At 28.3% G+C, this 16,686-nt stretch overlaps 2 protein-coding genes across 7 annotated transcripts; one reads left to right on the top strand and one right to left on the bottom strand.

The window, feature by feature from the left end:
• Window positions 1-6,288: 6,288 nt before the first annotated feature.
• On the bottom strand, window positions 6,289-8,051 carry LOC100820004 (uncharacterized). Its single transcript, XM_014764704.3, has 4 exons — window positions 8,028-8,051; window positions 7,169-7,243; window positions 6,892-6,955; window positions 6,289-6,799 (listed from the first exon to the last, which is right to left on the bottom strand). The coding sequence occupies exons 1-4, from the start codon at window positions 8,049-8,051 to the stop codon at window positions 6,705-6,707; spliced, it is 258 nt and encodes an 85-aa protein (XP_014620190.2). The 3' UTR covers window positions 6,289-6,704.
• Window positions 8,052-10,436: 2,385 nt separating this feature from the next.
• On the top strand, window positions 10,437-16,326 carry LOC100819678 (disease resistance protein RUN1). Of its 6 annotated transcripts, none has more exons than XR_417123.3 (8): window positions 10,438-11,044; window positions 11,156-12,278; window positions 12,384-12,671; window positions 12,919-13,689; window positions 13,760-14,418; window positions 15,206-15,461; window positions 15,785-15,869; window positions 15,998-16,326. XR_417123.3 is itself a non-coding variant. In XM_006592415.3 (6 exons), exons 1-6 carry the CDS (start codon window positions 10,572-10,574, stop codon window positions 14,062-14,064), a joined length of 2,856 nt encoding a protein of 951 aa, XP_006592478.2. In that variant the 5' UTR covers window positions 10,437-10,571; the 3' UTR covers window positions 14,065-14,201. The 6 variants fall into 6 exon arrangements, 1 of the variants encoding a protein (XP_006592478.2); XR_001383845.2 differs by having other exon boundaries at window positions 15,724-15,869; XR_417122.3 differs by having other exon boundaries at window positions 15,206-15,469.
• The last annotated feature ends 360 nt before the right edge of the window (window positions 16,327-16,686 follow it).

Here is a 16,686-nt window from a genome sequence, read left to right as displayed (position 1 = left end):
ATCTTTATTATTGACCTAGTGATACTTATTGAACTCTACTCATGATGTTATAATTTTAAATAAATTATAATTAATAATAATAATAAATATATATTAAAAAACGTGTTACTATAGATCCTTCAAAGAATATTTGTTGGGAGTGCATGACAGTGCTTTGCAGTTGCACCCCACGTGAAGAAGTATTATTCTAATTCTTTTCAATCAAGTCCTAAATATATCATTGTCCTCTTTTGATTATAAAGCAGGAGGTAAGTTATTCGTTAGCTTTAAAAAGTTGTTGTTATCCTACCCGGAAAATATAAAAGATAAATAGTAACGGTGACTTACTTTTTGCTGGCAAGCAAACGGAGACGGTGATACTTCAGTAAATTTATCTATTTATCATATATAAAAATTTAGTTTTATAATATTACGGTGTCATCCAAAACCAGTGATTCGAAGGAAAAATAATTTTTCAACAGTGCGCTCTTACATCAGCAAAATTAATGATCAAATTAGTGATTTGAAAAAGAAGAATATTTTATATTTTGTGCCACTATATTAATTCAAAAAAATATTGATTAATAGTTGTTGATATATTTTAATAAAATTAATAACTTCTCACATTAATAATAATTTAAATTATTTTAAATATTTGATTTTACAAATTGAATTAAGATGAAGGAAAAATTAAATAAAATAAATTTAAAAGTTTACACTAAGTTAATATTACTATCTACACACAAATTTATTTTTTTTTTATAATTAGTTAATCTGGAAAAATAATAACTTAAATTCATAACTTTAAAGTTATAAAATAATATAATATAATATGAAAATAAAAAATAAAAAATTATTATATATATAAATTTAAAAATAAAATTGTTAATAGTTATATTCAATGTTAATTATTAAAATTAGATAAATCTAAATTAATGATAGAATATTTAATATAAATATAAGAAATTTTACATTGTAAATTTTATTTTATAGACTATTTTTTTTTAAAACTATAAATGTAATAATTAAATAATAAATGTTATTATCTTTATTTTTATATAAAAATAGCTATATGTAAAAATATGTTACAAAATTTATTGTATAATAAAGTTAACAATATTTTTTGATTTAAAATTATGTTTTCTAAAAAAAACTTTTTGTTCAATGATAAAAAAATATTTTAGATTATTTTAATACCATATTAAAGTTACACAATGATAAAAGATATTTGAATGTGTTCCTGATCATCGTAAAAATCGAGAATTTAACTTTTTTAGATCAGGTAGGTATAAGGTGGATCTATATTCATAATTGATAAAAAAAAATTATTTTTTAAATTTTTATTTTTAGTGTTATTTATATTTATATTTTGATTTCGGGTCTAATGGTTTCTTTGAATATTTTTGTAAGATTGATTAAACATTTGAATCAATATCATGTTTTTATTAAAAGGATCTTATATGAATTATTTATCTAATATATTTTGTGAGAAATGAAAACTGAAAATTGGAGCTCATATTTGATCATGTATATCATCTTATTCTTTGTTTTATTATTATTCTTTGCATGTATCACTCCCGTTATTTTTTTTTCGTCATTTTATTGTTATGGTACTATATGTTTTTATATAATATCATTTTTTTATTCTTTATTTTTATGCATTAAAGGATACTTTGAATGTGTCATCGATCATTCTCAGTAATCAAAATTTAACTCTTTTATATTAATAAGGTATAATGTGGATTTATATTCATGATTGATAAAATAAATAAATTTTTATAATTTTTATTTTTTATTTTTTATATTTATATTTTGATTTTAGGTTTAATTATTTCTTTAAATAATTTTTGTAAAATTAAATAAACATTTGAATCAGTATCATGTTTTTATTGGAAAGTTCTTATATGAATCATCCTTCTCATTGTCTTTCATTATTCTTTATTTTTTCTCTTTCAGCTTTTTTCTTCTTCTTCTTCATTCTAATATTTGTTATTATAAGTTTTAATTATTATCTTTGTTCAAGTTTTTTTTATATACATGTTTCATGTTTTTCTTCTATAACTATTATATTACAAATCTTATATAATTGTTCAATAAGCCATGAAGAGATTTTATTATTGTGATAATTTTTTTTTATCAATCATATTTTGAACAAATCAATTACAAATTTTTATTTTTCCAATTCAAATCAATTGTCGAATGATAATTTTTAACTATCAATTGACTAATTTATTTTCTTTAAAATATATGCTAAAAATAAGTATTTTTAGTTTAATAATTATCATTAACACAATCAATTTAATAATAATATTTTTAGTTTTGAAATATATGCTAAAAATAACAATAAATAATTTAAATAATTAAATTGACAATAATAATATTAATAATACAATAATTAATTATAAATATTAATCATAAGAAGTTCACTATAAGAAAAATGACTTATGCTTCCGGACATCTTTGCCTACTTGTTTAATCTAGTATAGGTAAAACCTAAGAAAAACTTTTACTTAACAAATATTTTTCCAAGTAAAATCAAAGACTTATACATTTTGGACAAAAACAATTTACATTGCAGTCTACGTACACAACAGATGTCCAACTAAGGTAGTTCAAGACAAGACTCCTATTAAAGCATGGAGTGGACAAAATTCATCGGCTAAACATCTAAGAGTATATGGATCTATTTGCTACATACATCATAAGAGACATGAGCTACAAGACAAGAGTACAAGAAAAATCTTCTTGGGATACAACATACAATCAAAAGGCTATAGCGTCTACAACTTACAAACAAAAACCTCATCATCAGTCGAGATGTTGAGGTTGATGAAAATATTTCTTGGATTGGGAAGAAAAAGTTCAAGAAGTGGCAGAAGAAGCAGGTATGCTTCCGTCTCCTCTACACCAAGATTCTTCACCAGACTCTACTTCAAGATGAGTAAAATCATTGGTGGACATATATGAAATTTGCAACCCAGCTATACTTGAAAAAAGTTCAAAGAAACTAAGCAAAAGCAAATCTAGCTCAAGCACTACAAGATCGAAGAACAAGTGGCACTATCAAGAACGAAGTTCAACTTACCATAGACCAAATTTGGAGTTACTGAAATTTGTATCAAGGAGCAGTGTTAAAATATGATATGAATTTCTAGAATAGAAAAGAAGGTCCTAGAAGCTCATGATTTATCTAAAAGTTAAATGTACTAGAAAAGTATAAAAGTATTGTTAAGAACAATCTAAAAGGATTTAGAACCTAAGTAGATGATAGTATTTTAGACTATTGTATAAGGTCTAGAAAAATCTATCTCTAGAAGTATAATATCACCAACCTTGTTGGCCTATAAATAAGCTTACAACACCTTAATGTAATGAGTTTGAGAAATTCATGTAAACTCCTCATTCCATTGTCTAAGGGTTATTCGGTCACTAAGTCATCTATTACTCCTAATTAATATTTCTAACTGCACCTTCATCCTGAACCCAACTATCAATTATCATCCAACAACTAACACCTTTCTATTTCCCTAAAATATTAACAAGAATGAACTAAAACTCTATACAATCTTATAAACAAAAGATATATACAACAATAACTATAATAACCATAACCATAATTTTTATTGCATAGGCTACAATATAATAATGGTTTAAATATGTTTTTGATTTCTGATAAATATTTAATTTTTGTGTTTGTTCTTAATAAATTTTTGTTTTGCATTGAGTCCCTAATAAAATAACACTTTTATTTTAGTCCCTGATAAATTAGAAAATTTTGTCTTTACTTCCTAATAAATTAGAAAGATTAAAACAAAATTTTCTAATTTATTAGAGACTAAAAATAAGTGTCAAGGATAAAAATAAAATTATTATTCTATTAAAAACTTATCAAAATATAAAAATTTATTAGAGAACAATTATAAAATCAAATATATATTTAAGCATATAATAACTTCATGCCTCAGTGATGACCACACTCACGATCACAACTGCTAAAGAACTATGATGTTAACACACTAAGGGATTATAAAATACTTTCATCAACTTAGGTCTAGTTGTTTGAGAACTGATAGTGAATTCATGACTTTTCATTAGTATTACAGAAGATTACTTACTTATTCATCATATCCCAACCAGAGAGATTGGCTACTTGTGTGAGAGCTCTTCTCCATCTTTTCACTTCCTCCATCTTCTCTCCATCATCTTTGAATCTCTCTTCGTGTTTGGTGAAGGCTTTCCCGTAATCCCCTGTTTGTTTTCCAACCTCAGATGGATCACCATCATAAAAAATAGGAAGAACATGTTTTCCGGGGACTCTAACACAATCAAGAATTAACTTCCAGATTTAAAATGTGATAATTTTGCACTAAAAGCTGATTATAATATTAAAAAATAGCACTCTAATTAGTTAGAAAAGGTTATAGCTAGGTTCGAACCATCGTGTACCAAAAGAAGAAAGACTATTAACAAACACGGGTCAACGCATAAATTTCACACCATCAGGAATCACGTATTGGTGCTTGGCCCTACCTGCTATTTTAACTTTCTAATCGTGGAGAAATTTTAGGTAGTGTCATACTATCAAGTGTTATGGTCTTGACTCTCCACTAATTATGTGACATATATATAATTTTCTTTTTTATTATTTAGCAAAATAATTTAGTAACATATAGTTATATGTGATTAATTGAGATCATGGTTTGAATTACTTAATAATTTTCCTTAATCATAATCCTTTTCTTGCCTTCCTTGAATATATTATTTATTATTGACCTAGTGATATTTATTGAACTTTACTCATGATGTTATAATTTTAAATAAATTATAATTAATAATAATAATAAATATATATTAAAAAAACGTGTTACAATATATCCTTCAAAGAATATTTATTGGGAGTGCATGACAGTGCTTTACAGTTGCACCCCACGTGAAGGAGTATTATTCTAATTCTTTTCAATCAAGTCCTAAATATATCATTGTCCTCTTTTGATTATAAAGCAGGAGGTAAGTTATTCGTTAGCTTTAATAGTAACGGTGACTTACTTTTTGTTGGCAAGCAAACGGAGACTTGATACTTCGGTAAATTTATTTATTTATAATATATAAAAATTGAGTTTTATAATATTACGGAGTCATCCAAAACTAGTGATTTGAAGGAAAAATAATTTTTCAATAGTAGGCTCTCACATCAGTAAAATGAGTCATCAAATTAGTGATCTGAAAAAGAAGAATATTTTATATTTTCTATTATTATATTAATTCAAAATAATATTGAATAATAGTCATTGATATATTTAATAAAATTAATGACTTTTCACATTAATAATAACTTAAGTTATTTCAAATATTTGATTTTATATATTGAATTAAGATGAAGGAAAAATTAAATAAAATAAATATAAAAATTTACATTAAGTTAATATTACTATCTATACACAAATTTATTTATTTTTATAATTAATTAATCTGAAAAAATAATAAATTAAATTCATGACTTTAAAGTTATAAAATAATATAAAAATAAAAAATAAAAATTATATATATATATATATATATATATATATATAAATTTAAAAATCAAAATTATTACTAGTTATATTCAATGTTAATTATTTAAATTAGATAAATGTAAATTAATGATAGAATAGTTAATATAAATATAAGAAATTTTACATTATTATTATTTTTATTGTAAATTATATTTTAAAAACTAATTTTTAAAAAAAAACTATAAATGTAATAATTAAATAATAAATGTTATTATCTTTATTTTTATATAAAAATAGCTATATGTAAAAATATGTTACAAGATTTATCGTTATGATAAAGTTAACAATATTTTCTAATATTAAATTATATTTTCTAAAACAATTTTTTGGTCAATGATAAAAAAATATTTTAATACAAAATTACACAATGATAAAAGATATTTGAATGTGTTCTTGATCATCAGAAAAATTAAGAATTTAATTTTTTTTTAGATCAGTAAGATGTAAGGTGAATCTATATTCATAATTTATAAAAAAAAATCATCTTTTAAAATTTTTATTTTTAGTGTTATTTATATTTATATTTTGATTTCGGGTTTAATGATTTCTTTAAATATTTTTGTAAAATTGATTAAACATTTGAATCAATATCATGTTTTTATTAAAAAAAATTTTATATAATTTATTTATTTAATACATTTTGAGAGAAATGAAAATTAAAATTAAAGATTATATTTGATCATGTATATCATCTTACTTTTTATTTTTATTATTATTATTATTTTATTTGCCAAGTATCACTAAATGGGAAAGTACACCCTCGGGACAGAACTTATTGGTGCTAGTGCAATGGTCGGATTGATTCCCTGAAGATACTTCATTGGAAAGTCGGAAGGATCTCAAGATTGACTACAACCTGAGGACAAGGTCGTTTTGGATGGCCGCGGGAATGTTGTGATTAAGAACCAGAACAAAGAGCAAAACCCAGAGAATTATGCAGAAACAGAGCAGGAAGAAGGAAAGAATGAAAGCAGTGGCAGACCAAAACGTGGAAGCAACAGACCAAGGTACCTGGAGGATTACGTGGCCAAGTGATGCTGAGCTGGGAATACCTTCCAGAAGCAGAATCCACCAATTCTGCAGAGCTGATTACCGTTAGATGCTGTCCCCTTCGGTTTTGCAATTTCACAATTCCTCCAAGACAAATAATGCCAAAATCTGTTAGGATTATACCTAGGGTTTGCAATAGAAATGTCTATAAATACAAAGAAAGTGTAATTCTAATGGATATGAATAATACAAGCTCGTTTCTGTAGTCCACAACAGGTGATTTCACAGTTAGTAATTCATTCAACATCCCTGTTTATTTTCTTTATGATTCTCTTGTAGATGAAAGTAATGTGGATTGCTTTTCACAGGTTCAATTGTGGAATATTGACTCTGGAGCACTTCTTGATACTTGCGAGGTTGCAATTAAGGTATTTCTTATATTTATCAGAGGCTCAGAGTTGTATAATTTTCTCACTATAGCATTCCGTCATATTTCTTATATTAATTAAGTTACTGATTTATGTACCGTACTGGATGGTTTGCTTGTTGCAGTGGCCATTCAGAGGTAATTCTCTCACTATAGCATTCTGTCATATTTCTCTTCGGGAGAATTATGTTTTTGTCTACTGACGAGTTTTATTTGATACTCTGTAGCTTGCAAGGAATAGTATTGTTGAGTTGCAGTGTTTCTGCACAAACTCTTTCTGTTGCCAAGGTAATGGCTGTTAAACATGTTGGAAATGACCATTGACTTGCATCATTATGCTGGAATTGACTTTTTGACTTGACCGTGACTTTTGTGCATCCAAGGTGGAAAATATATTTCTGGTCATTAGTTTGACCTCTTAAGTTGATTGAATTATGTTGTCCACTCCTCCTCTATGCTTTCTGAGACATAAGTGAGCTCCTCTGTATGAAATTGTGGACACATGAGCATATGTTTCTTGTGCTTCTTTACAAATTATAAATTTCTGTTTTTTAATATCATGTTTGCTAATTATTTGAGTTTTGTTTGGATCTACTATTTCTATTAAATAAGAAATATTAATTAAAATGGTGGATTTCCTTTTTTTCTGTGAAAGAAAAAGAAAATGGGGGAGAATAAAGACTGGCAGGTAGCCTTAACACAGATAAAGGCTGGAAATACAGTGCTAAAGAGTTTTGGGAAAATAATCAATCTCTGGTTTCTATTTTATTTTTGTCTTTTATTTTATCTATTGGTCCTGATAGGAGACAAGATGAGGAGTTGGATGAGCTTAGTTTAAGTGTACAAATAATAGGAGGTGTTGGACTTTCTATACATGAAGAGCTCCTTACTGTACAGGAAAATTTTTAATGCTGAAGGTGAAAGTTGAAGTGTGTCTCATTGTTTATGATATCAGAAAAAAGTGCCAATGGTCATGTAGAAGGCAGTGCAAATGACCAGATCATGATGATATTGGGTTTGTTGGCACTGTTCATTTTCCTCTTTATCTTGGTTTTCTTCACCTAGTCATTGAGACAAACCTTGTCAATGCTCTCTTTGAACATGGAAAAAGATCTAAAGCTTTTGTGAAGATACAAGATTATTGGGAGATTCAATGTGTAAAAATTGAATGGAAGCCTCTTTGGTTTGTCAAGGCAGGAGAAAAATTTGATTATGATTAAGAGAGAAGCCATGTACTTGGACTCAATAGATAACAAGCAATGTGAATTTTCTATTATGTGATTTTTACCTATTATTAAAGTCTATAAGTACAAGTAATTAAATTGTTTGTATCTACCTTCTTTTAATGATAAACTTAAGTTAATGGCTTTTGCTTACAATTGGAGGTTGTGGGTACAAGTTAATATTTTTATCTACAATTAGAGGTTGTAGATGTAAGTTAATGACTTTTACCTACGCACAAATTCGTAGATAAAATCTATATCGAGAGACTATAATCTATGCTCTCTCAAAGTTGATGATCAAAATGTCCGTAAGAGAACATCTTTATCACATTATTTTTAACAACTAGTGATGATTTTTGTCTGTGGCATAGGTTATTTTTCTTGTAGTGGTTATAACTTAATATTCTTGTATATTTAGACATAATAAACATCAATTAAATCTCATTAATTTTAAATAGCTAACGGATCTAACAATATAATTATTATTACAAAGAAAAAATAGAATGTAATAGTTAATAACATATTAATAATAAATACAAATAATTGGTGACATATTTAATAAGTTAATAAATGTGTAAACAATGATATTTAAAGTTTGAAACATACAATTATTTTTATAAATAACTTAAAAATTAGTAAGTAATGAAAATAAAACTAAAACTAAGAGAACATAAATAATAATAATAATAATTAAATCAAGGTGATTTGATTTATATTACGTCATAGTGAGGTTAATTAATTCAAACTTCAAAACTTTAAAAATATTACACAAAATTAATATATTCAAAATACGTAAATTTATAATTTTAAAAATAATTAATGACCATATATATTTAATAGAATTCATACTATTTCAATAAATTTAAAAATACTTTTTTAACACTAAAAATTTAATTAAATATTGTACATTATATATATATATATATATATATATATATATATATATTATTTTTTAACTTTTATATTTCATATTGGTATTGCATTCAAATTATTACTTGGAGAAAAAATAAATTATAATGTAATTCAAGAGACTTAATAAGTTTAAAGATAACATATATTCATTAAAAATATAATATTTAACATTATTTTTAAATTTTAATATTTATATATTTATTTCACAACTAAAAATCTTTAAAATAGATAATTTAATTTATGTACATTTATTTTTCAAAAGATATTACATCGCCATTATTACTTGAATAAACAAAAAATTACAATAAATTGTAATGCATTCCATTTTTAAAATGAAATTAGTTCAATTAAAAATATAATTAATCAATTTTCTCATTAATAATATAATTATGTTTAACATAATACGGAATGTTTAAAAAAATTATTTTTATTTATATAAATAAATAATGATATATATATATATATATATATATATATATATATATATAATTTTAAAAAAAATCCCGGGTTCAAAATCTAGTTATAAGTTTATAACAGCATCTTATTATTTCGTTCACCTTTCCAATAGCTTCAAATCATGCCTTTCCCACGAACAAATACCACACAATAGTGCAAGTCCTTGAAATATCGATTTCAAGAATAGTGAGAAGGAAAATTCTCATAAATTTCCAGTGAAGTTGATTGAAATTTCTTAAACTAGATTGCGAAAGAGCAAAATGGGAGGCTTCCTAGAAGCAACACCTAAATGGTAGGTAAAACATTCCACAAGAGATGACGATAAATATACACACACAAAAATATATTAATTTATAAAATGATTAATGTTACTATCATCCCATAACTTGTCATCAATTTTTGTTTTAAAAATTTTGTGATATTTTTATTTGTAGTATATTATTTATTGTTTGTGAGTATTTAATAATTAAATATGAACGCCCATTTTGATATATAAAAACAATAAAATTTAAAAGTATGCAACTCTTATTTAAATCGGAGGACACATAATCATACCTAAAATCTCCGATCTTTTCCTCTTTTTGCTTATTTCATCAGTACTTTTAAAAAAAAAAACAAGTTTTGCTTTTATTTATGTACCACATTTAATAACGAATAGAAAGTACTTGATGGCAGGCCGTGTAAGCCACTAGGCCAGACTTTTTCCTTTTTTTAAACAATTATGACAAGTTATGAATGACAGTAACATTAGTCTATAAAATAATAAAATTTATATTTGTGTGCGCAAATATATATTAATTCATTGTCAACTCGTAGAAAGTTTTACCTAGCTGTCGTTATATGCCTTGTTCTAAACACATGCAGTATTATGGTCCCTATGACTTGACTCCTATACCTTAGAACACGTCTTCCAATTATTTACATTTTTGCCCACCGGCTGCAGACAGCGTTTTAAATTTTAACTATCTACGCACTTTGTCGTCCCACTATTCAATTATCTTCAGGAAGCAGGTTTAGTTTTCACCTTCTGCAATGGCTTGCTCTTCATCACACGCGAAGAATTTTGATGTGTTTGTGAGCTTTAGAGGTCTGGATACTCGTAATAGTTTCACTGATCATCTTTTTGCTGCTCTTCAAAGGAAAGGCATTGTTGCTTTCAGGGATAACCAAAATATCAACAAAGGGGAACTCTTGGAGCCTGAGCTCTTGCAGGCAATCGAAGGATCACATGTTTTCATTGTTGTCTTCTCAAAAGACTATGCATCATCCACATGGTGCTTGAAAGAGCTGAGAAAGATTTTTGATAGGGTTGAAGAAACAGGGCGAAGTGTACTCCCTATTTTCTATGATGTCACTCCTTCTGAGGTCCGGAAACAGAGTGGAAAGTTTGGAAAAGCTTTTGCTGAATACGAAGAAAGGTTCAAAGATGATTTGGAAATGGTAAATAAATGGAGGAAAGCTCTCAAAGCAATTGGCAATCGTAGTGGTTGGGATGTACAAAATAAGTAAGTACTTGGCCATATTTTTTATATTATATATGTGATTTTGTTTTTGAAAGTCTCTTAACACTTAGTGATGAATGATGATTGTGGTTTTGCTCTAATTTGGTGTTTTAGGCCAGAACATGAAGAAATTGAAAAAATTGTTGAAGAAGTAATGAACCTACTGGGTCATAATCAAATTTGGAGTTTCAGTGGTGATTTAGTTGATATGGACTCTCGTGTGAAACAATTGGAAGAGCTTCTAGATTTGAGCGCAAATGATGTTGTTCGCGTTGTGGGAATTTGGGGGATGAGTGGAGTAGGAAAGACAACACTTGTTACTGCTTTGTTCGGTAAAATCTCTCCTCAATATGATGCTCGTTGTTTTATTGATGATTTAAACAAATATTGTGGGGATTTTGGTGCAACAAGTGCACAAAAACAACTTCTTTGTCAAGCTCTAAATCAAGGAAATATGGAGATACACAATCTTTCCCATGGAACCATGTTGGTAAGAACTAGGCTACGTCGCTTAAAGACACTTATTGTTCTTGATAATGTTGATCAGGTTGAACAATTAGAGAATTTGGCTTTGCATCCTGAATATCTAGGTGAAGGGAGTAGAATCATCATAATCTCTAAAAATATGCATATCTTAAAAAATTATGGAGTATATAAAGTTTACAATGTTCAACTCCTTAAGAAGGATAAGGCTCTTCAATTACTTTGCAAAAAAGCTTTCAAATCCGATGATATTGAGAAAGGGTATGAAGAGGTAACATATGATGTACTGAAGTATGTCAATGGCCTTCCACTAGCAATCAAAGTATTGGGCTCATTTTTGTTTGACCGAGATGTTTTTGAGTGGAGAAGTGCATTAACTAGAATGAAAGAAAATCCAAGTAAAGATATCATGGATGTGTTGCGAATAAGTTTTGATGGATTGGAGACAATGGAAAAAGAAATATTTCTAGATATTGTTTGTTTCTTTTCAAGTGATCAATTCCAGGATTATGACCGGCGGTCTATACCTCCTGAGAAAATTCTAGGCTATCGGGGATTTTATCCCAAAATTGGTATGAAAGTTCTAGTTGAAAAATCACTCATAAGTTTTGATCGTTATAGTAATATTCAAATGCATGACTTGTTGAAAGAGTTGGGCAAGATTATTATCCGAGAAAAGGCACCCAAGCAACCTAGAAAGTGGAGCAGGTTATGGGACTACAAGGATCTCCAAAAAGTTATGATAGAAAATAAGGTAAAGTATTTTTTAATAAAAAAAATTAGGTTGTCATTTTTCAAAAATATATACAATATTATAAAAATCTAATGTGTTTTCTTCTTCTTTTTCACAATGCTTTAGGAGGCCAAAAATCTTGAAGCCATATGTATTTGTAATGAAAAATACCAAGATGAGTTTCTACAACAAACAATGAAAGTAGATGCTCTATCAAAAATGATTCATCTTAAGTTACTCATGCTTAAGAATGTGAATTTTTCAGGAATTCTCAATTATCTTTCTAATGAATTGAGATATTTATACTGGGATAACTATCCTTTCTTGTCTATGCCATCAAGTTTTCATCCCGATCAACTTGTCGAATTGATTTTGCCTTATAGCAATATCAAACAATTATGGAAAGACACAAAGGTACTATATAGTGTTCGTATTCAACTTTCTTTGTCTTTAAATTAACAAATAGAAAAAATACTTTATCTCATCTCATTATTTTAAAATTTATTTAACACAATTAAAGAAGCACGGGAAATTCTAAATGTTTTTAATTTTATCTCCCACTATTGACAAATTAAAAAAGACGACAGATTATCTTTTTTTATAAAATGAAAATTAAAAATTAATGCATATAGTAACTTCCAAACTTTGGTTTCTTTTGCAGCATCTGCCGAATTTGAAAGATTTAGATCTCAGCCACTCCCAAAATCTTATTGAGATGCCAGACTTAAGTGGAGTCCCACATCTTAGGAATCTCAATCTCCAAGGATGTACAAAAATTGTACGCATCGATCCATCCATTGGTACCCTAAGAGAGCTTGATTCTCTGAATTTGAGGAATTGTATAAATCTTTTCCTTAATCTGAATATCATTTTTGGGCTTAGTTCTCTTACGGTCCTTAATCTCTCAGGCTGTTCAAAATTACTTACTAATAGGCTGTTACAGAAACCAAGGGAGACAGAACATATGGAAAAAATTGATGAAAATAGAAGTTCCATCCAATTATCAACATCCTCTGTATACGAAATGCTAATGCTGCCTTTCTATATTTTCTCCTCTTGGAAACAAGTAGATTCACTGGGTTTGTTGGTTCCTTATTTATCTCGTTTCCCACGTTTGTTTGTTCTTGATCTGAGCTTCTGCAATCTACTTCAAATCCCAGATGCTATTGGGAACTTACATTCTTTAGTAATATTAAATTTGGGGGGAAACAAATTTGTGATACTACCTAATACCATTAAGCAACTTTCCGAACTTCGATCTCTAAACTTAGAGCACTGCAAGCAGCTGAAATATTTGCCCGAGCTTCCAACACCAAAAAAGAGAAAAAATCACAAATATTACGGGGGATTAAACACTTTCAATTGCCCCAATTTGAGTGAAATGGAACTTATTTATCGCATGGTTTTTTCTTGGATGACACAAATCTTTGAGGTAACGACTCTCTTTCTTTCTTTATATTACTTTTTCTATGTCTACCTGTAACGTGTTTTTCTGGTATCAGGTACACTGGCAATCCTCTCTTTCCTTTAATAGGCTTGATATTGTTATTCCTGGAACTGAAATTCCAAGGTGGTTCAGTAAACAAAATGAGGGTGATTCAATAAGCATGGACCCGTCTCCTCTTATGGAAGACCCAAATTGGATAGGTGTTGCCTGTTGTGCATTATTAGTGGCACATCATGATCCGTCTAATATTGGTAATAGATCGACACATCTTGATCATTATCCAAGTATTGGATACAGTTTTCAAAATAAACAGGTTTTGAATAAAACACATCAATTACTTCCAATACATTTGCAGAATGATCTGGTCACAGGTGAATTAGATCACTTGCTGATTTTGTTTGCCTCTCGGGAAGAATTCCTTCTTTTTCCTAGACACGAAACTGATATGCATGGTCTTGATACAAGGGGATTCACAACTTGGATACGTGACCACCCTAAAGGTTTGCGGTTGCAGGTGAAAAGTTGTGGGTATCGTTGGGTATTTAAGGAAGATCTTCAACAATTAAACCCAAACATGATGTTCAGAGGAAATTCTTCATCTAGGAAGTGCAAGCTTTTATCAAGTGATTAACGACGCTAATTGAGCTCATTCACCCAAAGCTAGTAGTTTCTTTTCAACCACAGTTCCATCAAAGAAATTCTAATCCATTTGAGGTAAGATTTAACTCAAAGGCACAATTATTATTATTATTATTTTTATATTCATTTATATATACTCTGTTTTTTGTTTCTTCAATTAATGATGTAGTGGTGATTTTTCTTTTCTATTATATTTCGATACTGAAGTCAATATTACTAGAGAACATTGTTAATAGTCATAATAGCTATCTCAAAATAGAAGCTTCTAACCATAATCCATTTGTTGCTTGGAATAATTGAGTGAATCCAACTCCTTTCATCAGTTTCCAGTTTCCAGTTTCCTACAGAGAACTATTTGTTATTTCATATACAATTTTCAGACAGAAGTCTAAAATACCTTGACAATCTGCTTTTAGAGTTAAGAGTTATTGTATATTATAATATGTGCAAGTGTGTTCTATCCCATTGGTACATGTTTAGTACACTCACCATCTTTGAGAAAATGTTATGCAGACATATATAGAATTATAGAAGACCACTTAACTCTTACTCCTAACATTTGTATCAAACCAAAACACATTCATAGGCATTTAAAAATTTCATCGAAGTTAATACATATTATAACGTGGAAACATTCTCAGTTTCCACTAATTAATTGACAACAATATAAAGCTAGGCATTGAATATTTAATAATGTTTGATAAAGAACTTGTAAAAGAGACCAGAAACATATTGGTGGTAGAACTTTCCAGAAATTATTTTCCTATGAGAAAGAAAAAAAGAAAGACGTGAGGTTGAGAGAAATTGAATGACCCTATGGTGACTATCTTAAACCCTTACATGGAACCCTTTCTATTTCCAGGAGTGTAGTACCAGAGCCACCAATCGCTCCACCAATTTCCAGGGCTTGGATGAATTGCAAGATTCAAAGCAAAGTTACTGTGCATTTGGAATTGAATGGACATTACAGCAAGATCAATTCAATGGATTTTTACTTGGTCTTGACTCTTGAGCTAACAGCATTTCCATTTTTGATAGAACTTAGTCCACCTATTAGATTGCAGTCTGTTGAAGCTTCTCCGTGGGATGATTTGATAGAGAATGTCCAAGAATGAGGGGTAAGGCGGTGAGTACGGTAGACATTAATTCTGCAGCTCCTATCTATTTTGTGCTTCATTGTGGATATTGATCTTTAGCTTGAGGCAATTGTTAATATAGTTGATAAAATAACAACATTAATATTTGAGATTAGCTATGTCAGTAAGGTGACTATCCCCTCTTTTAGTCTTTATTCATTCATGATTTAGAAAAAATTTCATTCACTCTAACCTAGTCTTTTTTAGTTCTGCGTTGTTAGCTAGAATTTCTTTTTCCCCACAGAAATCCTCTTCCTGAAGGGGCTGATTGCTTGTGCTTGCTTTCTGCCTATCCTGTGTCACAGTTAGAACTAAGAACTCATGCCTTGCTTGTTCCAAAAGAAAATCAACCAATGATATTACCGATATAGTTGCTGATGATTTCACCATGTAAGTGTCTTTTACATACTTTCTAAATATAGATTGATTTGTCAAATTTGTTCTTTGAATAATATTGATCTTTCAATTTTAATAATTAATGCTATTGATGTCATGGTCTTTTATTGTCTTCATTGCAGAGACCAAATCACAACAGAAATGCATTGGATACGGGTGGATTAAATGTAAACTTTGAAGACAAAGGTGCAGTGCAACAGTATAATATACTGTGAAGTCTGAAGTGAGCGGATATTGATTAAAATCAGCTCCGGAACTCATTGCTAAAAGCAGCTATACACCTTATGCTTTTCTTGATAGTAGATTTATAATAGGTGTGCATATTACTTTGCTAACAGCGCGCTTTCAAAGCATGAAACAAGTTAACTGGTGCACTAAATCTGTTTTGTAAATCAACTTCCTCATTTTACTTGACTGTCTATTACGAGCTTTAGCTGCTGAATTTCTTGTAGTTTCTTGTGATAATTATCAGTATGTGCAGTTGCTGAAAGATAGGCCTTATTTCTGTTGGATTCTGAAATAGGTCGGATCTAATTTGAAGATTAGCAATTTGAGAATGGATTCTTGGTATTGGGATTTTTTAACTTTGTTTTGTCAAAAAAATAAAAAATAAACCTACATTATGGTAAAATTGATTATTTTAAAATGTAAAACGTGACAGGTGTTATTATGAAACTGATGGAATAATGACAAAAATTACAAGTTGTTTTTTAAAACTTAAAAAACTGAAACAAATTTTAAAACATAAAAAATAAAAGCAAAAATTATTGCAAACTATATATGAACTCGCATAATGCGCTGGTGTTTTAAA

Source organism: Glycine max, chromosome 12, assembly GCF_000004515.6.
Source record: "Glycine max cultivar Williams 82 chromosome 12, Glycine_max_v4.0, whole genome shotgun sequence".
NCBI lineage: Eukaryota > Viridiplantae > Streptophyta > Magnoliopsida > Fabales > Fabaceae > Glycine > Glycine max.
The sequence above is the reverse complement of the archived record's forward strand: the minus strand, read 5'-3'. Positions and strand labels throughout refer to the sequence as shown.